This window comes from Lissotriton vulgaris, chromosome 4_1 (genome assembly GCF_964263255.1).
Source record: "Lissotriton vulgaris chromosome 4_1, aLisVul1.2, whole genome shotgun sequence".
Classification (NCBI taxonomy): domain Eukaryota; kingdom Metazoa; phylum Chordata; class Amphibia; order Caudata; family Salamandridae; genus Lissotriton; species Lissotriton vulgaris.
Genome location: NC_141691.1, coordinates 1,261,630,448 through 1,261,653,927, shown reverse-complemented (window position 1 = coordinate 1,261,653,927; position 23,480 = coordinate 1,261,630,448). Strand labels below are relative to the sequence as shown.

Below are 23,480 nucleotides of genomic sequence, written 5' to 3'. Positions count from 1 at the left end.
GTATAACTGAGGTAGAGCGCAGAATATCCGAAAATGACGACACAACCGCGACACATGATACCCGGCTGGCCAGAATGGACAATGTGTTGAGGGTGATAGCCGCCAAAAACGAGGAGTTGGAAGCTAGGAGCCGGCGGAACAACATTCGCGTCACGGGCATTCCAGAGTCAACCAACACAGGGAAGATGGAGTTGTACATCGAAAAACTGCTTACAGCGACAGTGGGGGCGGACGTCCTCTCGAATCAATTTATAGTGGAACGCGCCCACCGCTCCCTCGGCCCTCAACCTAAACCGGGAGCCGCACCGCGACCCATAATTGCGCGCCTGCTTAATTATCGAGACCGCGATGCAGCGCTCCGCACAGCTAGAGCGAACCAAAATCTGACCTATGACGGCGTGCCCTTCTCGATATACCCTGACTTTACCCCGGTAGTGCAAGAGCAACGGCGAAAATTTTTGGCAATTAAAAGGAAACTTCGTGACCTGAACATTGACTATGCTCTCCTGTACCCGGCCAAACTGCGAGTCACCCACCAGGGTACACAGCACTTCTTTGTCAACCCACAGCAGGTCGAAGACTACCTTAAGACTCTACCCAAGCGACACAGAAGGCCTGCAAACGCCGAGGACTTAAATGATTCTGGTCCCGAATAGTCAACGGCTAACTCTTTTTGGCTCCTATACCCGCACTCGGTGGGACCAGTCACACTCCTGTTCATGCGCAGGGTGCCCGAAACGTCTCTGCGGTGGCTGCTGCTACCCCGGGGGAGCCATGGACGGGTGCAGGACTGCAGGTGGTAATGTATGCCAGGCCCCCACCCCCTTACTTCCTCTCTACTCCTCAGGGAGACCCCTGGGATGGACTTGCACGGAGTGGGAGGACTGGGGGTGGTGGTACGTGCACCTCTGATGACCCTAACTGGGAATTCCCCAATGACATTGACTTTGACTCTTTTATGTTGGTTGTTTTCTTGCAATGTTTCAATTTGTGGGTGGGGGGAGGGACTGGGATGCTGGCAAGTTGGGGTGGCTTCAGTGGGTGTGGGGTGGTGGGTTGTTTTCTGGGCGATACAAATGTGCGATAGGCTAGATATGTCCTCTTTCAACAGGGCTAGGAAATGTCGCACTCTGCAGTTATGTACTGTGAATTGTTTTGCTTTCTTCCGTTTAGGTCCTTTAGTTGGGAATGTGGAACGAGGGGGGGGCAGGAGACTGTGTTGGGTGGTATGTTGGAGTTTCGGTTTTAACATGTGCATGATGTGTTTTGAACTTGGGTATTTGCCCTATGGAGAGGTCCTTAGTCATGAACACGGGGTGGGGGAAAGGGGCAGATATGCTTTGCACGAGATGTGGCAGGGAGGTGATTGTGGAGGCGGTCCTTCAGTGTTCTACTCCCTGCTCCCTCGAGAGGCCGCTGGGCCGGTCCGCTTGGGCGACGGCCTGTGTACTGCTGTAGAGCGCTGGGCCATCTTACTCGCTTTAATCCTGCAATTACTGGTTCATGTCTCGACATGGGTGACACACGCTTGAATGTGATTACTTGGAATGTGAGAGGGTTCTCAGGAAACACATTTCGCACCGCATAAATCACACGCCTTTGGCACTAGGTGGGCTTCTCATACGGCTTTCGCTAATTACTCCTCCTATGCTCGAGGCACTGCTATTTTGGTTAAACGGTCCACGCCTTTTCGCTTTGCTGGCTCCAGGGCTGATCCCCAAGGGAGATATTGCCTACTGTGGGGTAGATTGGGGCAAATGACAGTGACACTAGCATGTTGTTACGGGCCAAACACGGACGACCCACAATTTTTTAACTCCTTATGGGCTGCGATAGTGGAGACCGGACCACAACACCTCATTTGGGGTGGAGACTTCAACACGACACTGCAACCCCCTCTAGATAGGTCACACCCCGCCCCCCATCACTATACCAATGGGCAAGAAGTCCTTAGAGCAACCATTGACAGTAACAATCTCATAGACGCCTGGCGTTCACACTGCGGGACTAGAAGGGAGGGTACACACTTTACAGCGCAGGCGCAATCGTGGGCGCGGCTCGACTATTTTCTCCTCACCTCCCAGTTATATACAGCGCTGATCCACGCGTCGCACCTTCCCCGGACATACTCCGACCACTCCCCCGTCCTTGTTACGTTGACCGGCTCGGAGCTTGGCCCCCCGGTAACGGCGTGGCGCATGCAACCCTCGATGTTATTAGACTCGGTGTTCCAAGAGGAACTCCGGGATGAATGCCTAGAGTTCTTTAAACGTAATAAGGATTCTGTCCAAGACGTCGAGACCATATGGGACGCCTTTAAGGCCACACCACGGGGCTTATGTATTTCAAAAGGCTCAGGTGTCCTCAAGAACATACTGACGAGACTGCGCAAGCTGGAGACTGACCTGTTTGAAGCTGAGACCCGCCTTAGGACAAACCCAGACAATGAAACACTTGCTACCATTCGTGGGAAGCTGTCGGAGTTCTCTGAGGAGGCTGCCCGCGAGGTAAAGTTTCGGAACAAATATTGGGTGGCCAGGAGATATGGAGAAGGTGAAAGACCTGGGAAGGCCCTGGCGGCGACGGTTAAACTAATGCGCTCGCCGACGGTCATACTTGAACTCGAAACTGCTGAGGGGTTGGTACTTAGGGACACCACCCAAATCCTTAATGAGTTTGTGCGGCACTATGGTACGCTATACTCCTCCGGCAGAGCTGGCAGCCTCACCCTAGACGATTATCTAGCGGATGTCTCTTTGGGTTGGTTAAGCGATGGACAAAGGGCCTTCTTAAGCGCTCCTTTTGAATTGGATGAGGTCAGGGAGGCTATTATGAGCATGAAGTCTGGTAAGGCCACTGGGTTGGATGGCATCCCTATAGAATTCTACAAAACGTTTATTGACTTTATGGCACCGGTATTGCGGGAGGTTTATGAGGACGCGCTAGAGGTAGGCCACCTCCCAGCCTCCATGAGAACTGCCCTTATTACATCACTGCTCAAGCCGGGCAAGCCCGCCTCCAGCTGTGACTCCTACAGACCACTGTCCTTATTGAACTGCGATGTGAAAATACTAGCGAAACTGATTGCAGCACGCATCAGCCTCCTTCTGCCGGATCTGATACTACCGGACCAGGCCGGATTTGTCCCGGGGAGGGCGACTTCGCACAATCTCCGTACCTTCTTCTCTGTCTATGACTCAGTCCACGAAGACCTCCCAATGGCGGCCGTTTTTTTAGACGCCACTAAGGCGTTTGACTCGCTAGAATGGGACTATGTGTTTAAAGTATTGGAGCGCATGGGTTTCCCCCTTATCTTTATTTCTTGGATTCGATTATTGTATACACGTCCGGTAGCCAGAGTCCTCATTAATGGGAGATTGTCTTCGGACTTCCCAATCTCGAGAGGGACGCGGCAGGGTTGTCCTCTGTCCCCCCTCCTCTTCGCCATAGCCACTGAACCCCTAGCTGCTAAATTGCGACAGCATCATATGGACAAGGCACCACGTTGCTTTCAGAGGCAGATACTGGTCTCTATATATGCCGATGATATCACCCTTTATGTTCGACACCCTAACGACAATCTGCACCCCCTACTCCGGGAGTTTGTACGGTTTGGTGCCCTTTCGGGAGTTCAAATTAATTGGAATAAGTCATGTATCTTTCCCCTGACTGCCTCGACGGGCCAATTTCCGCTGGAATTCCCGCTTGCCTGGTGTACGGGAGATTTTAAGTACTTGGGCATACGGGTTGAAAAAAACCGGGAGGAGCTCATGCGTGCTAATTATGGCACTGTGATGGACAAGATGAGGGACATTATATCCCGATGGATTACACTTCCCCTTTCCATGGCTGGGCGGGCCTCATTAGTCAAAATGGTCATACTCCCTCAGTTTTTGTACCTTTTTTTGAATATTCCATATCACCCTGGGTCCCATTTCTTTCGATTGCTGCGCTCGGAATTGCTCCGACTGGTGTGGGGTGGGAAAGCACCCAGGCTCAAATGGGAAATCCTAATCTGACCATTCTCGCAGGGGGGCTTCGGTATTCCTGACTTTGAGCTTTACTATCGGACTGCTCAAGCCCACTATGCGTACTTCTGGGTACGGCAGCAGAGATACATGCCTCAATTGGTGGCCGAACATTGGTTGGCCCACCCGACCCCCATCAAAGGTGCACTTTACTCCCAGGTTGAAGGGAGAGACAAGACCCCTTCCACGGTGTCTAGCACAGTAACGGCGTGGAACTCCATTGTATCAAAGCTCGACTTACACTTCCTATATGCTCCACTGCTACCACTGACCTATCACCCGCAGCTCCCTCTCCTACAAGAGGCTGGCTTCCAAAAATTATTGAAAAAAATACATGTCAAAACATGGGGGGACCTGTATCGGGATGGCACCTTCCGTACTAAGGACCAACTATATGAGGGCATACAACCGACACCTCTAGACCTATTTTATTATATCAGACTCCGGCATGGACTACAAGCCCTTACACCTGACTTCCCCTGTGAGCCCCCAGTGCTTCTCCCCCTACAGGCCATGCTGCTTCATGACGCCCCAAATAAACTAGTATCCACACTCTACAAGTCTGTCCGAGCCAACATGACCTACACTGCTCTGCCAGCTAGGCACAAATGGGAACTAGATCTAGCCTTGACTCTCACAGATACCCAATGGGAATTTTGTCATCAACAGACCGAGCGCATATCCTCCAATAGCAGGTATAGGATAATTCATTATAAATTCCTGCACAGACTGTACCACACCCCGGCGCGCCTACACAGGTTCCAGCTCAGACCCACAGATACGTGTGACAGGTGTGGGGCTCCTGGGGCTGACTTCCTACACCTCGCATTGGAGTGTGCTGGAGTGAGCCGTTACTGGATTCAGGTGTTTCAAGCATTGTCGAAAATGATACACATGACAGTTGAACCGTCCCCATTGGTGGCCCTTCTGGGATACGTTGCACCTCTCCAGGCAGCTCACCGCAAATATGTGGCATTGGCCATGCTACTGGCTAAGCGCAGGGTGGCCTGTAGATGGGGGAGGGGAAGGGCACCCAAGTTTAAGGAGTGGATGAGTGACTTGGTGTACTGCCAGGAACAATTACATACTTATTCCGAACTGTTACCACCTACCTCTAGGCCTACTGATATCTGGGCTCCGTTACACTGTTATTTGATAACCGACCCACTTGAAGATGACTGCACTGGTAATTGAAATGTGGAGATCTGGCTGAGGCGCTCCTTAGGTCCGAACTGAAGCTTCTAGTCCAACCTGTCTGGCTTGATGGCTTGCTGATGTCCCCCCCCCCCCCTTTTTTTTTTGCCCCCCCCATTCCCCCCCCCCTCTATTATCCCTGACCTCCCAAGCTCAGGGCCTTATGCTCCGACCTCCACGACTTCACCTATGTGTCCAACTGCATGCTACCCCCGATGCCTAAGCCGGCCTCTCCTTCTCTAGCGGCCACATAGCTCTGTCGGACACAGGGCCTCCACGTTCTACTATGCCCGCATGGGCGCTTGATGTATTCGCTCACCCCTGCCCCCCCCCCCTTCCCCCCCCCTCCCTCTCTCCTTGGGTTCACCTAGACACGGCACATGTTACTGTTCATATTAAAAAAAAAAAACTCAAAAATGCAAAACTCATTGATTGCTGTGAAGCCGCTGCATTTGTCACATGATTATTCTTGTTTGACGCGGTTGTAATCGCACCCATGTATTGCTCATTGTTACTTGTGGTCCTTTATACATCGATAGCGGCCGGCCTCCGGGTTGTTGGCGAGACGCTGTGTACTCCTGACAATGCTCAATAAATGTTTTGCACCAAAAAAAAAAAAAGTCTAACTGTTTCAAGAAGCTACTTATAGAACTCTGCACTAAAACATTTGAGCTTGGCTATATATGACACGATTATAGACCAAACTTGTGTTTGCCTTACAAATAGAAGTACAATTGTTATATGCCCAGCTATTGCAATAAGAAATGTCACTAGTGAAATGAAATATGTGTGATGAATTATAAATCATTTTATTATGATTTGAATCATCAGAAGGGTGGATTGATGGAGCAGATTTAATCTGGAGCCAGGCATTGTTTATTGTTGTGCTCCACACAGACTGCATTTAAAATTGACCCAGGAAAAATATGAAAGTAAGGCCTTGTCAGTCTGAAATGCTTGTGCTGAATTAACATGTGTTTTTGCAGTGTAGAGAAAAGTGGCCTTTTTAGCTTTGAAGATTAATAAAATGTGTCTCTCTCTTCCCAGCTCATCCCTTGTAATCTAAATTCACTATTTCTGTCTTAAGAGACTTTGACTTATAGCATATTTTGATAAACAAGTTTAGTTTAAAACACCTCTTTTTATAATGTGTGTGAATTAACAAATGCACCAAACACTACACCTGAGGTTAAATGCTTTTTTGCATGAAAAGCTACCTAAAACATTAAAGCATGTTGCTGTGTGTGCTGTATTAACTGCGTGCACTGTATTAACTGTGTGCGCTTTACAAATTTACACTAAAGCATAAAAATGCTATGTTTACATTGCACATTTTTGCATGTTGTAGATAACGAATCATAAAAGCTGCTTTAAACTAATAGCTTTGCTAGGTAAACATTTATAAGGGGTATTAGTATGAGGAAGGGAAACATAATGGGCTGATTTACATGAAATTAATATTCTCTTTTATGTTTGTTTTGTTTTTGGGCCTACCATTAAATGGCTGCCTGTGAATTCAGCAAGGCTGTGACTTGCATTAAAGAGAAGTGAGCATGCGTAAACTGTGACATCTTGCCTCAGGAACAGAAGGAGTAAAGGCCAATTTGAACTGTGCATTCTTGTGACTGTGCCAATGTACCAGTTAGCTAAAGTATCCTTCTAGCCTGCGCTGTGGAAGGAAGGAAGAGGAAAGGATAGAAACATTTTTCCTAGCAAATGTTGCAAATTTATAAAAATGTATTTACACTTCTTTTGTTAAAACTGGTAAAGTCAGGATTTTAGAATGAGTCAGGATAGTGAGACCTCATGCCATCATGGCTGACCAATCACATACACGTTTTCCTGAAGATGCAACATTTTTATGTAGTTTGCCAAGAATTAGAGTATAAAAAATGACCTCTTTGGAGGTGTGGTTGGCTTCTAGGCTCATTATTAGGCTTTCGAGGAAGACCTGATAGAGCGGTAATTTCATCTGGTAATTTCTCAATGCAAACCCTCATGCTACCTCTACTTTACAGCTGAAAAGGTGTTGGGCATGTTGAAGAACTGCTTTATCTTTCTGTCGGCCCTTGTCTTTTCAATGTAATACATTACCAGGCCTCTTGTGTCTAAAGTATGTAATGTTCTTTCTGCGTGCCTCTTTGGTTTCTGAAAGAAGCTTAGTATCTGTGTGCTTTGATTCAAGTGAAATTGTGAGATAACCTTTTTTTTATTTTTTATTTTATTGATAACTAACTGCATATAGTCATTGACATCGGTATGCATACATTACAGCCTTATGACATCAAGTGCACGTATTGAAATAGCCAATGATTAAACGGTCAAACATTTCAGACGAAAAGATGTTTTTCCTTCGACAGTTCCATTTCTACAGTCAGTAAATGTCCACGATGCACATTCCACCCGCTCCATTTCTTATCCCACTTCTTGGGACATCCTCTAGATTTGTATATTTCTTTTTCTGCAATCATGCATTTGTCGAGTTCAGCCGCCCAGGCTCTTGTCGATGGTCTCTCCACAACCCCCCACTTCACTGCTATAGCTCTTTTGTGAGATAACCTTTGGCATGAACTGTGGGTGGGTTTTCATAACAATCCTGTCCTTGTGTACTTGGAAATATGGTTCTTCTATCGTGAGTGCTTGTTATTCACTAACTCTGCATGGTGATGTAATGTAAACAGGCAGGGCCCGATTCACAAAAGTAATCTGAAGCAAAATCCTCACTTTACGACTTTCGTTAATCACAAAGGGAATTTAGGAGTAGTAAAGTTAGGATTCCTAACTTTACTACTCCTAAATGCCCTTTGTGATTACCTTTGTGATTGTCTTTAGCGGGCACATCTGCAATGTAGCTTTGTGTAATGGTTCGATTGGTGCCTTCATCAGTTGTGTGGGGAGTACATTATAATTCAACATGGGTGCAGGCATCTTCTTTGGAGGTGCAATTCTCTTTGCTCTTTCCTGGAACTGCTTAATGACTGGCCCACTGAAGAAACTGCTCCTAGTGTGGCCCCTTGTAAACGTCACTATTGCTGTTAAATTACCCTTTAAGGATGCATATGTCAGTTTACAGTCTAGAAGATGTGTTAAATACTTTAGAATTGTTTTGTCTCCAGTACTCTTTCTTAATAATCCTTCCATAAGACACCAAATGAGTATCATCTCAATAATTTTGCTATGTAACACTTTCTATTTGTTGGCTTCCTGTCCTCTCTTAGGACAGAGGTGTCCAAATTCTAAGTCTTCAGGAGCCATGCTGCCAGGTTCCAAGACTCTGGTTCTGGGTGAAGTACCCTTCCTTGTTGCATTGACAGCAGATATTGTCTGATTGGTAATTTGCAAATCTTTCCCTGAGATAGTTCAATTCGTTCTGAGAACCGTGTTGTTGTTCTTTGTGTGACAACCATCTTCCCAACTCTCTGTTGACTATGGCCATTGGTTTTGTGACCATTCCTAAAATGGTCTCATGTAGAGTCTGGTGTTTGGTATCAAAGGGAAGCAGGAAGACATTATTCCTAATAACTTCCCCACCTTCCTCACTATCAGAGCTTGCCCCTTCCGGTACATATGTATTTCTTTTAACTGTGTCTCTGTTTTCTTTTCATTGGGAAGCACCTTCCCTTGGATTAAATTGATCCTTGCCCTAAGGAACATCTTTTCTTGTTCTGGTTTGGGAGATGACTTTTCCATGTTTATTGAGAACCCCAGCCTGGACAGAGTTCTCATTACTTGCAGAATGTGTTCTTTGCATTTCTTGGGAGTGTGCCCTTACTAGCCAGTCTTCTAGGTGGAGATAAACGTTTAAACCTTAACTCTGAAGGTGTGATGCTACTGCTGCTAGACACTGTGAATTCTCCTGGTGCCCCTTGAACTTGTTGTTGACTTGATTGACTACCTCCCTGATATTTCTGTTGGTATGTCCGGTGGGATGTTCCAGGATGGGAGGAGCCCCTTCCTGGGCATCTTCATGAGGGTACTGATCCCCTCTGCATGTTGACTCTGAACTGCAGAGCTTCCGTTGACTTTGCTGTCTCATTATCCTTTTTTGACAGTTTCGGAGTTTCATTGACCACTCTCCGGAAAAGATGTTCGCCTCCAAATGGTGTATTGAGAATGTTTGTTTGTACTTCAGGTTTGAAATTCTCAATCAGACATAGCTAAACAATTGTGAATAACATTACATGTAAGATTTTTAAGGTGAGTTGTGCCTATATACTCGTCCAAAATAAATGCAAACCATAGTTACTGACAAATTCAATGTGCAAGTTCAATTACCTTGTGTGTGGTCCTTCAGAACAATTGAAAATATACATGCCCTACAGAGCATGAGCAAACAGCCTTTTTTAAAGCCCCCCACTCAATTTATTCTGTTACCATATCAGTAAAGACAAGGTCAGACGTATCTGCTAATCTGAGCTAAAACACATCTAACTTATGGTAAGGATCCTGTTCGTTGTAATTATGCAATTTTTGTCAGATTGACCAAGTTTGATGATGCAGTATATATCTACGGCGGGCCAGAGTAATTCTTACCTTCCTAGTGAATTTGCAAGGGCTTGGAGGTCAGCTGCATGGTCCTCTGCTTTGTAGACTAGGTCAAGTGCTTCCCGTTTTGACATCTGCATGACCAGGTTATCCACATGGAGCCTTAAGTTGGCACTCCACATCATCATCTCCTCATGGTGGGCATCTAAAGCCTACACAAACAAATCACCCATTTGTTAATGGCTAGCTGTTCTAAAGGCACTCTGGATGAAAAAAGGCTTAAGCTGGCACTTACAGAGGTAGCATTAATCACATCTTCTGAAATATTAACAGCGTCGTCCACCAGAGAGACTCCTTCTTCAAGAAACATGACAGACTGGTTTTTGCCCTCCAAGATGTTTTGTTTTTTGCCCTGTTGTATAAAGTATTTTGTGATCAGCAACATGACATATAAAATGCCCATAATTAATTTAGCTTATTTTATTTAACATATATATATATTTTTTAATTTATACTTATAGCTTGAAAACTCTTGAATAGAATATCAATTTTATAAAGGTGAGCTCAGCATGTGCAATACACGAAACGTAGTTTGGCAACAATTTAGTATGTCTTTTAATTACATTCAGCTCCAGCAGATTGCTCTTGAAAAGGATGTGGAAGCGGCGGGCTTCGATGGTGTTTATGTCGGCTTCATCTATCAGTTCCTTGGCCTCAATTAGTTTCTTGTGGTGATTTTCTAGAAGAACTCTTATATTTTCTATTTTCGTTTTCCCATCTGGCTGAGATTTTTCAAACTCCTTCTTAACACGCCATAATACATTTCCAGCAGCTCTGTAAAATCAGCAGTGTAAGATAAATATACGCTTACAAATGTCAAACTGAACAGTGTGAATCTGAATACATAGGACTAGTTCCAAAATACAATGTGGCACGACCCAGATATTAGCAGAATCCAGGTGGGACTTGAAAACATTATAAGACTCAATAACTCAGGCCTCCTGACTACATTCAAGACTTTACCAACTTCAATTAGTTTTGCACAGCCTAGATCACACATACAAAAAACCCTATACACCCTAACCTCTTGGTCACGTGCTAATTTTCATTTACTTGCTTCATATTTACAATATAAAAATCTAGAGGTAATTAAACCAGAATAACAACATAATGGAAATAATGGGAGCAAAAAATAACCAAATGGACACATTAAAAATTAGATTAGGTAATAAGGACAATAAAAGGGTTGAGGGAGCAGAAAAAGATAAAAAGGTGATGGTATGTAAGAGGTTCTCCGAACCCCCACTATCCACAAATTAAGTGCAAAATATATACAAAAAAAGGGACGAGTACAATTAAATATGAGTTATACATTCGCAGAATAAGCCACACCACCATGTACAGGCTACAGGAATATTAGCATAGGAATACAACAATGTTCTTAATGCGACATTAAGGGAAAAACAAATGAAAAATAGGGGTCAGAAATGTATTACCTAATCACTATTCTCCTGAGATTTATCTCAGTCTTAGTCGGTGACTAATGTTCCCGAAATAAACACATGGAACATACGTTCTGATGTTTACCTGAACATTGCCAGTGTAACTGTAAATACAACTTGTACTTTGTACACAAAGTGCCCCTTTGCCCACTCCAATCATTACGTGTCTTGAGTTTCCCATTTGACTCTCCATACGTGGACAGATTAGGACTTCATTACGTTTAAGTAAGGAGTCTTTTAGGGAGCTTTGCTCAAAAGTCTGCAGTCTTTTCTAAGGGTCAGACAGAACTGAAGGGATTCTCCGGAATTTAGGGATGTAAGAAGCCTAATAAACAGGCACTTCATAGCTTCATGGCAAGCCACTCTTTTCATTGGTTTTAGCCATGGTAGGCATCAGGGTCTTTGCCCTAATTTGCCAGAGGAGATGTAGTGCATCTCCAACAAGGTGGGTGTGGTAGCTTTATCATAAATAGGTTTCTTATCGAAAAAGGTGGTCAGTCTGGGGTTGGACTGAAGTTCTTCCTATAAGTTGAGATTTTGTTTTGGACTCTGTGTACTTAGCACAGAATTGTTCTAGTATGAGCTTAGTTTTTGTGATGGTGGTTTAGTGGACTAGATGTAGCTAGGCATGAGGAAATTTAATTTGGCCTGCTAGAGCTTTTTTGGTTTGTTCAAGATTTCTTGGAATAGGTGGGGAATAAGATATTTTCTTTGCATTGAACAGTGTCTTCCTATCAGTACTCAGAGCTTGCATTAGATTTGTGAGGTCTGACCTAGACTACTTGCAGCTAGCATTGAAGCAGGCAATGGTGTGATTATAAGAGGTGAGATTTGCCTAAGAAATATATAATAAAGGCCCTTATATACACACTGTAGGAAGCTGGCTCTGTATATACCACTAGGTTCAGAGTTTAACCCAGAAGTGTACAGGGCTCAAAGCAAACCCAAAGTGCTCTATTTGTGGTGTTGGGTGTGAGAAGCCCTAGGCCTAACACAGAAGAGTGTAAGACATTTTTGCACACACATTGATCAATAACAGACACACAACTAGAAATGGCGATCCACACTAATTTTATTGATATTGATAGAGAGTCCTGCACTTCTCCAGCCCCAAGGACCTTTCCAAGTTGGATCAGATGATCCTACTAAGGAAGAGCTGTAGAAAGCAATATCATCAAGATAACCTGCACTAAAGGGTTCCCGCCCAGCAAACACTCTTTTCACCAACCTTTGGAAGGTGACAGGGCATCCTTTAATCCAAAGGGTCTCACAGTAAACTGGAAGTTCCCATTTGGAATGGAGATGTAGATTTTTCTTTTGCTTCGGGGGTCATACCTATCTGCCCGTATCCAGATGTGAGATCAGAGGAACTCAGATGCTTGCCTGCCCCTAACCTGTTAATCAACTCATCTGCTTTAGGTATTGGGTGTGCATCAGTTTTTGTTACAGCATTGAGGCCCCTATAGTCCACGGAAAACCTAATTTCTTTCATGTTACCCTTTGAGTGAGGTTTTGGGACTAAGATAACTAGACTGGCCAAGGGGCTCTCTGAGTGTTCAATGACACCCAGATCCAGTACTCACTTTAGCTCGGATGCTATCTCTGACATGGTCAGACAGCCTGAAGTTTTGTTTTTGACAGGTAGGCTGTCACCAGTGTCCACCTCATGGGTACACCAGCTAGCCTGACCGGGGGTCAGAGAGAAGAGCTCGGCATACTGACTGAGGACGTGCATGCAGTCAGCCTGTTGTTGGTCAGTGAGGTTGTCTAACAAGATCACTCCATCAACAGACCCATCTTTTAAATTGCTAGACAGGAGATCAGGCAGAGGTTCACTCGTCTCTCATGGGTGACATCAGCTCTGTCATAGAAGGGCTTCAGGTGGTTGACAGGTATAAACTTTTGGGATATTTGCAACTACCAAGGCCCACCAGACAGGTGACCTCCCCTTTACTTTCATGGACAGGGTAGGGCCCACTCCACTTGTGTTGGAGAGCCCTACGGGTCACGGGCTCTAATACCCACATCTTCTGCCCTGGTATGTATTCAACCATGGTAGCCTTTTGGTTATATAACTGCTTCTGCAGTTCTTGCCTGGCCTGAATGGATTGTCTTGCTTTCTCTGTGTATTCAGCCATCCTACCTCTGTCTGGTACTACCTTCTTAGAAATACCAACTCTGGTAAAGATACAAAGGAGGGTCTTGGTCACTGATGGAGCAGTAGTGGTCCTAAGTGGCTTAGGATACCTGGTGGCATGATCCACTACCACCACAATATATCTGTTCTCTGAAGCTGTTTGAGGGTTCAGGGTGCCAACAATGTCAACCCCTACCCTTTTAAAGGATACTCCTTCCAATGGAAGTGGAATTAAGGGTTCTTTAGGTGGCCGCCTCCCTTACCACTGGCTTTGTAGGAGACACAGGACTGACAAAAGTCCTTCACCTTCCGAAACATCCCTGGCCAGTAGAAGTGATTGTTTAATCTACACCACGTTTTATCCTGACCAAGGTGCCCAGTTAAGGGGATATCATGGACCAAGTGAGGAGGAACTCTCTAACCCTCTGAGTTACTACCACTTTCCTGGTGGCATCAGGTTTGGGGTCTCTGGCTCAGTGTATAGGAGTCCATCCTCTAAAAGACCCTGTGGGTTCCACTGATATCACCCCTTTCTGTGTAGCAGCTTGCTTCAGGCTCAGTTCCCTCTGAGGATAACAAGTCCTCTTCCTGAGAAGAAGGGTTCTGACTTAAAATCTGTTTAGCAACTTGTCCCCCAGTCTTCCTGCCTTTTCTCTTGGAGACCTGGTCCACTCTTACAAGATCCAGAACCTCTTTTTCACTCTGAGCTCTGCTCTGTGCTCTGGTTTTCACAAAACCCCAGTTTGGGAGACCTAGTTTCTTTGCATGGATTCTCAGTTTGACTTCAGTCCAAGGGGCAGTCTCCAAATCATTTCCAAGCATATATTCTACAAGGATGGTGGGGGACGCAACCCCTTCCTTTGGTCCAACCTCTCCCCCCCAGTCAAAAGATGCCATAGGATGGATCTTTGTGACATTGTCAGCATTGGTGACTGGATAGGTCCTTCCAATCAGGTACTGATCTGAGTGAACCAATTGATGGGTCACCATGGTGACACTAGCACCAGAATCTCTCAAGACATCTGTAAGACGCTGAGTCTGTATATGATATGGCACTAGGTGCTTATACCGTGCAGAGAGTCTAGGGGTTCCCAAGAGTGTACAGGTCTCAATGTAAAACCCAAAGAGCTCTATTATTGGTAGTGTGGCGAGCTGCCTTAGAGTTAACAGAGGAGTGCAAGTCACTTATTGCACAACATCGACCAATAATGGACAAACACCTCAAAAAGGAGACCCACACCAATTTTATAAAAATAAGCTTTGTTTGTACTTTTTTTTTTTAACCAAAATCTTTGCGCTAAGGTAAGTTTTCAACTAAAAATATTTATCACTTTCCAAAGTCAATACAGTGCAATTTCTGACCAGTTCAATGTTGTCCTATGGAGGTAACCAATAATGTGGTTAAACAGGTAAGTTCACAACTTACAGTTTCAGTCTTTTGGACCAAATATCAGCAAGGGGCAAAGATCAGGTAAGTACCAAAATTGCACCACCAGAGGCACAGGGTCGGTGGGTGCAGAGTTCAAAATCGGAGTTCGCCCCAATGCGCTTCAGTGAAGGGGGTGCTCAAAGCCACACTGCTTGCAGGTAGGTAAATCGGTTGCAGGGGCCATGTTTTGGGGGTTAGAGAAAGCATATGAGGGGCCACAAAGCAGCACCAAAAATACACCACCAGGGGTAGCCGGGTGCAGGGAGTAAAATCCGCGTCGGGGGCCCAAGGGTTTTCAATTGAGAATTTGCTTAAGACAAACAGGCTAAAGGCGTCCTGCAGTAGCAACAACAGCAGTGGTAATTAGGGATGTAGAGGGTCATAGGGGCACCTCCTAACTAGCTCACCAAGGCGCAGGGGCTTCGGGTACAGGGTGTGCCTTTAGACGTTGGAGTCTTCCTACCGGAGCAGGTCGCGGTAAGGGGGGGCCTCTGGATTCAGGCTGTATGGACACCTCCTAGGCTTTCTAATTTTTCTCACCGGTTTTGCAGCTCAAAGTGGGGGTGTAAACCGTAGGCTGCCATCTGCTGCTAGCAGCAGAGGCTGGGGGTCGCATTACAAAGGCGGCAAGCCTTTTAAGCTTACCCTTCAAGCAATGGGCCCATCCTGGGAGAGGACGTGTGAAACCTCTGCCCAAGATGTACATTGTTTCTGGTCCCAGAGACATCACAAGGGACCATCAAATGGTGGTCCGTCGAAGCCCACCAACAACAAAAAAGAAACAGACTGGACAAAAGTTTTTAGATGGAATAATGATCAGCATGGTAAACCAGAAAAGATTAAAGCTGCAAAACAGGCTTTTGCAGGTTTACCCTGACTTTTTGCTCCCATTTTGGCTAATAGGTACTTTCTGTGAATCCCCCTCTTTTAAAGGAACCTCCTTGCTGCAGGCGCCCCATTGCCCTTGTTGTTTTATTGTCCTTCTTTATCTGTTGAAGGGATTCATCTACTTCTTTGCCAAACAGTGCTTCTCCATTGAATGGCCTATTAATGATGGAGGTTGGAACTTCCTGCATAAAACCTGAGAAGCTGAGCCAGGCATGTCTTCTCAGGATGGTTCCTGTGCACAACTGCCAACTAGCAGTATCTTCTGCATCCAAAGCTGACTTCAGACATGTGTTTGCCACATTCCTACCCTCCTGGACAATAATTCTTGTCCTCTTTTTGTCCTCCTCTGGGAGTTTGTTCAAAAACTCCTCAATCTCATCCCACTGTTGGTGGTATATCTATTTAGTAGGACATTTGAGTTAGCAATACACAACTGTGTTGCTGCTTCCTTTTCCCTCCATCTCCCCACCATATCCATCATCTTACTTTCCTTTTCTGGTGGAGGCCAGGTGTTGGATACTGCATTTGCTCTCTTCCTGGCTGTGGTGATGTAGGAAGCTGGCTTTGTATATACAATACCAAAGTGAGGTATAGTGTGCACAGAGTCCAGTAGAACCCCAAAGGTAGGCAGAGGTAAAGGTAGATATAACCTTACTCTCTATTTGTGATAGTGTGGTCGAGCAGTATGGCAGTTCAGAGGACAGTATTAAGCATTTGCTGTACCCACTCAATCAGCAAATGATTTCACACACTCAAAGACTGAACTTCAGACCAATTAGTTTGGTATAAAAATATTCTTTTAGTTATTTTATTTTCTAGAACCAAGCAATCCTGGCCAGGTAAGTTGATAAATACTTTGCAGTAAATTTACAGTTTGAAATGCAAATGTAAATGTACTTTGAAATGGTTATAGTTTGAATGACTGGTAATTCAATACTGTGAAACGCTGAACATATACTTTGTACCGACTTTGCAATGAAAACTACAGGTAAGTTACTTTTTTATGTTACTTTTGAGATTACTTTTTAGATTACTTTTTCTACTCAGTGTGATATGCCTAAATATCACACTGGGACATTTCCTAGAGAAAAGATAAGTGAAATCAGTTTGCATAATTATTATCTTTCTGGTTTCCAGACAAATCAACTCCACACTCAAAATATTTTTCTGAGAAAAACAGTCAATGGGTTCCTATGGAGAGAAAAGAAGTTGATGGTTACCAGGTAAGTAATCAGTCTTCAGAGTTGAGCTTCTGGGGTTAGAACAACTAATAGAACGCCTGCACCGCGGCGGAAAAACCGCCACGGTTAAGGCATTAAGGGAAGTATGGGGCAAGGTCCAAGGAAGTACCAACAGGTCACCTGGGGCAACATGGGGTCGGCCAGGTCCAGAGGTGCTTTTTAGCATTGGGTGCCCAATGTTATCCTATGGGGGAATAAGATGTACTGCATTCGGGAACTACTAATGTGATGACTGACTGCTCCAAGTCAGCTTGCCACCACAGACTGGGGTGAAGGCCTTTGCTCTTAGGAGGTCAGGGACAAAGCCTGCTCAGGCAGAGGGTGTTTACACCTTCGTCCACAGGATGACCTGCAAATTACCATGCCAAGGCAGGGAGCTTCAAAGAGCCCACTGCCTTTGGTATGCAAATCTGGCTTCCCTCAAAGGAGAGGATGCCAACCCCCATGACCAGGGAACATTTGGTGCCTGGACAGGTGGGAAACTTTGTTGTCAGAGAGGCGTGTTCACTCTCAGGCATGTCCCACCCCTAAGGTGGGCTACCTGATGTGACATGAAAATTAAAAAGTCTGCCATCTTCTTGATGGCTGAATTAGGAACTCTGGCACAGGGTTATGCCACTTCCCATAGAAGTGGTCTTATAGAAGGCATAGTGAGGCCAGTGGTAAGTAGACGATTGGCTAATACCCTACACTCCCCTAACAGCCTTAACTCTAGTTTTTTGGGAGCCCCTGGCACCTGAAAATCAGAATCTGCCAATCTGAAAGAAGAAGGAGATTGAAGAGGCGCAAAAGCAAGAACAGAGGGCCAGCAACCGAGTCTTGGTGCCAACCCTGATGGCCTGCCTGCTGTCATTTAACAATTGTGACAAAGACAACTTGTCCTGTAGCTGCTTGTGCCTCCAAAAGCCTGGAAGGACTGCCAGACTTCACCCAAGACACAGGAATTTCCGTGGAGTAGCGGAGCTGCTCCCCTGCAGGAACCTCAGAAGAGCTGCACGGACTCCCGGCCGCAAAAAACCAGATAGTGGAAAGCACTACTGCACCTGGGCCTCCTCACCTGAGACGAAGTGCGCCAACGGTGACAGCGTGGTCCAAAGACCCTCCAGAGACGAAACCCACCCTGGGTTTACCAACAGTGGACTTTCTGTCAAAGCCTGCAGCCTCTTTGTGCAGACCCCCTCTACTGTGAGTGTCTTTGGTCATGAAAACTCAACCCCTAAGAAGATGTCTGCAGCCAGCTATTCTGGCCCAAGGAGAAGAGGACTTATGGACACAAGGGGGCTCAGGTGTCACGATGCTAGGGGATGCAGGGAACTACATCCTCGAGCATCATGAGACCTAAGCCCCCTTGTTGGTTCAGCCCATCTGGCCGCCCAGTCTGTTGCTTGCAGTCTTTTTTTGACTGGACGGATCACTATTGACTTACACGGGGCACCGAATGCTGAAAAGCACCTCTGTACCCAGCCACCTCAATGCTGCCCGAGGTGACTTATTAGTGATGCCTCGGACCCTGCCCCAATCTCACCTTATGTCAAGAAGACTGGTCCTGCAAGTCACTGTAAAGTACTTGTACGCAGTATCTGTCTTTCCTCCATAGGATAACATTACAGCTCCAGAAACTGCACTGTTGACTTTAAAAAAATCTAAAATATCATAACTCAAAATGTACTTACCTGATCATGATGATTTTGGTGCCTAAAATTATATTAAGATAAGTGCTATTTCAATAAACTGATGTGGATCTCCTTATTGAGTCGTGTGCATAATTTATTGACTATGTGTATGCAGTAGATGTCTAACACTCCTCTCTGATAAGCCTAAGTCTGCTCGACCACACTACCCGATAAGAGAGCACCTTAAGAATGCTAGAGCAGGCCCCTGTCCATTTACAAGGGATACCTGGACTCTTTCCACAGTCTACCTTTTTTGGGATACCATATAAAGAGCCAGCTTCCTACAGCCTGCAATGTGTTATTGGCCCATAGCCGGGTATGAGGGTCTCATCCGAACTCTGCGGATGTAGGGACATCCGAATAGCCAATGTCTTGAATAAGAATATTGTGACTCTGCTAAATATTAATGGGGTGGCCGAAGGAAGTGCTCACTCTTATGAAAAATAAATATGTACTCAGTGGGTATTTTCATGCAATTGAGTGGGAATGGCCTGCGTTGAAACATCTGCTCATGATGCACGAGCCACCGTGACGACCACGTACTTTGTGACAAACTTTGGTTCACATTAATTGTAGATAAACATTTTTTGTGTTAAGGAACAGGTGTGATGGTTATTAATGATCAGCTGATATCACATCTATTGAATAAGGTTATTTTGCTTTTTACTGAAAAACTGTCTAGATGATACTTATGAGAACCATAGCTTTTAAAAGTTAGGGGATGTCTTTTTGGGCCCACACCTGTGCAGTTACAATGTAAAATGTCATTTGTACCCTATATCTTATTTTGGCCTCAGCTTGACGAATTTGCAAGTAACTTGTCATACTTAACCCCAATCAAGTGAACATTTTTATTGGAACGTTTCATGCAGATCTGTCAAACAGCATCAAGGTGTTTGAAAAACACCAAATATGCTTTTGGAGCAGAAACTTTGACCTGACCAAAACTACACAGATGCTATTGCAGCCTGTGCAACTTAAACAGAAACAGGCAGGAAGACAAACAGCCAGAGATAGACAGACAGACAGACAGACAGACAGATAGACAGATAGATAGACAGATAGATAGATAGATAGATAGATAGATAGATAGATAGATAGATAGATAGATAGATAGATAGATAGATAGATAGATAGATAGATAGATAGATAGATAGATAGATAGATAGATAGATAGATAGATAGATAGATAGATAGATAGATAGATAGATAGATTATGGAAACATGCCAAGATAACAATACAGTTCAATGGAAGATCGTTCATTCATAAATAGATTGCCTTTAAATTGTAATTAGGTGTGTGACACCTTACCGGAGCTCTGTTGTGGAGCTGTGATTGTATGGACTAAAGTCCCTCCCACGCATAACTTCCAACATAATCGAGACATTCTTCAGTAGGTCCTCAAGCGTATTATTTGATAAAATTATATCAGATGCCAGCGACTCATTTAATGTTGATGCCACTTCAGCATACACTAAATCGGAGAAAAACATTCCCAGAAAGTAACACATGAAAATCATGACAAAAACATATCATACAATATGAAAAGAACATGATATGCACCATCTGCATTTAGCTAGTGCGCCTTAATCAAACACAGGCTGTCCCCTTTGTTTCTATCAATGTCAAGGAATTCTTTTGCAGTGAAAAGAGGACTTCTGAAACATTCAGAAACGAAAGCAATCTTTGTTTATCAGAAATGTATTAATTTTAATAGCAATTTTTATTTTTAGCTAAAATTTTAACTTGAAGGCAATGATTTGAGGTCACTAACGGAAAGGTTGCACAATGATGAGCCAGTAAATCACTGTTGTTGGTTTGCTTTTGGGTGGAGATAGGAATGGGGCAGTCGGGGTGAGACACAAGATGGAGTCAAGGTAAGAGGCATGGCTGCCAGGTGCCATTTTACATGGGGAATTACAGGACATAGCATGTTGAAACAAAAACATTCAGAAAAGCTTGAAGGTGTGGGTAGCCAAAGATCAAATGCTTATAACTGAGGTCTATTGTCCTCAACATGTGCGTGACATGGATGAAGCATGTGTATGTTTCACCATCATTTGATAAATTGTGGGGCAAGGGCACCTCTTTTTCATGCAGCAAATGATGGTGGTTCTTCTTTGGGGATGTCGGCTTAATCCATGTTGAAGACGACAGCCTCCATTAAGCCTCCCTTAGTTCTAATCCGTGAAACCTGATAGACTGTCAAAAAACACTTCCTTTGTTCAGAGAAGATTTCCCTATGCCAGAATAAAACCAACCCATCTACCACTGCCTGTATAGTTCCTGGTCCTGAGCAATAAAAACAGATGAATATCGCTGTCAGAGATGCAATCCACTAATCACCGGAAACCAGTTCAAAACTGGACTGTGTGTGGGTACACAGACAAAATATCGAGTTTTAAATTTCGATATACAATTATATCGAAGTTTAAATATCGATGGGACAAAATATCGAAGGTAAGTAATATCGACAGTCTTCATATCGATATTAGTATGATATCAGTAATATCGAAGTTTTAAATATCGATGTCAATAATATCGATATAAATAACTTCGATGTTACTAATATCAATTTTTAAATAAATTTAGTGTATATTATATTGTATTTATTATGTTTTATTATTTATTTTTAATGTAATTTAATTAAATATTGTCTTTTACTACTGTAGCGGGTTGTGGGTTTATAGGGGAATAGGGTGGGAAGTAATTTAATTATGTTAAATTAATTATTAATTAGTAGGAATTATTAATTAATTAATTGAGAATTATTTTTTAATTAATTTTAATTAATTGATTAATTGATAAATATGTTCTGTAGCGGGTTATGGGTTTATAGGGGAATAGGGTGGGAAGTAATTTAATAATAATTAATTAATTAATATATGTTTGTACATATTTTAATTAATAATTAATTGGTAATTAATTAATATTAATTAGTTAATTAATTATTATAATTGTGTACATATTTTTAATTATTAATTAGTTGGTAATTAATTAATATTAATTAGTTAATTACATTAATTAGAGTAATTTTTTTATATATAATTTTTTGTTATTCTTAATTAATTAATTGGGAAAAATAATATTAATTATTAAATAAAATTAATTACAGCTAATGTGCTAATATATTTACTTTATTGTTATTGTTAATTAATAATTAATTGGTAATTAAATAATATTAATTAATTTTGGGTAAAGGAGTATTTTTAGGGTTCAGGGTCAGTTTTCAGTTTTTGGGTAAAGGGGTATTTTTAGGGTTCAGGGTCAGTTTTCAGTTTTTGGGTAAAGGGGTATTTTTAGGGTTCAGGGTCAGTTTTCAGTTTTTGGGTAAAGGGGTATTTTTAGGGTTCAGGGTCAGTTTTCAGTTCTTGGGTAAAGGGGTATTTTTAGGGTTCAGGGTCAGTTTTCAGTTTTTAGGTAAAGGGGTATTTTTAGGGTTCAGGGTCAGTTTTCAGTTTTTGGGTAAAGGGGTATTTTTAGGGTTCAGGGTCAGTTTTCAGTTCTTGGGTAAAGAGGTATTTTTAGGGTTCAGGGTCAGTTTTCGGTTTTTGGGTAAAGGGGTATTTTTAGGGTTCAGGGTCAGTTTTCAGTTTTTGAGTAAAGGGGTATTTTTAGGGTTCAGGGTCAGTTTTGGGTTTTTGGGGTACAGGGATATTTTTAGGGTTCAGGGTCAGTTTTGGGTTTTTGGGGGACAGGCGTACAGGGTAAAAATAAAAATGTTTTACATTAAATCAATTAAATGAAATTAAAAAAAAGAAAATTACATTAAATTATTAAGTGTTTTATTTATTTTAAATGTATATGTATTAGTTTTAATTTTGTTTTAATATTTTTATTTAATATTTGTAAAATTATATGTATTTTAAAATTATTTTTACGTTATTATTAATACATTTAAAAAAACGATATTTTTAATTTCGATATTTTTGTACTACGATATTATTTTTTCGATATTTTTGTACTTACCTTTATGAAGATATGACTCCGATATTTTTGATGTCGATATTTTTGTGCCGATATTTTTGTATTTCGATATTCTGTCTGTCGATATTATGTCAGACATTCGTGCTGTGACTCTCGCCTACAGAACCCCGAAAAACAAGACAACAACAGGAATGCAAGCTTCTCCAGGACAGACAGCTTTTAATCTTTAAAATAAGGCAGAACTCTGGTTGGCTTCTCACCTCGGTAACAAGAGGAGGATAAGTACTGACCCCCTTGATCAGTCCTGGATAATTTATCGGTAGAGAAAGCCAGGTAGCCAATCCTAAAATGATGTCCTAGGTTCTTTTTGGGATTGTAGTTATGACAGACATCTGTGTTACATCAATATATATATAGTTAGACTAAGGATAAGTCTTCTCACTTCCCTCACATCCCAGAACTGGCTTTTCTCTTTCCGCCTGACCACTAACTGCAATATCAGATTGCTCTTCTTCACAGTGGCATCTTTCCCTTCTCTGCTTACATGATCATACACTTCTTTTCTCTACAGGACTGCCATCCTTCATACAGTGAGGGTAACATTCCCTGCAAGAGCCACTACAGGAAGGCCAAGGGAAAGTAAACGCTATTCTCTTGTGGCCAGTAGCAGTGAGCTTCTCAGGCTCCTCCTACAGAGGTTTAAATTTACAGAAAAAGGTTCATTGAATTCCTTATCCCTCAACTTTACTATACAACCCCAATGTAATGGATTGTATTTTATTTTCTGTATGAATGTTTGATTGATTACAAAGTGCTGACTATATTTGGAAGCGTTCACAAAATGACTTTAATTAATAGTATGAATGCATAAAATCACCTTCGAACAGGAATATGGACCAGATTTACTACCTGCCAATTATCAGCTTATTAAATGCTTCTTTGACAGGGCTGCATACAAATGCAACGCAGTCATCT

The 23,480-nt window shown here is 43.2% G+C and overlaps 1 protein-coding gene across 1 annotated transcript in view; it reads right to left on the bottom strand.

The window, feature by feature from the left end:
* The window catches only part of LAMA1 (laminin subunit alpha 1), a 533,346-nt gene that overhangs the window by 164,002 nt on the left and 345,864 nt on the right, over positions 1–23,480 (bottom strand). Inside the window, exons 36-39 of the mRNA XM_086965467.1 lie at positions 19,890–20,052; positions 10,331–10,541; positions 10,003–10,119; positions 9,756–9,919 (exon numbers count right to left, since the gene is read on the bottom strand). Of these exons, the coding sequence (XP_086821593.1) occupies positions 9,756–9,919; positions 10,003–10,119; positions 10,331–10,541; positions 19,890–20,052 (655 nt within the window). The remainder of the gene's footprint in view (positions 1–9,755; positions 9,920–10,002; positions 10,120–10,330; positions 10,542–19,889; positions 20,053–23,480) is intronic.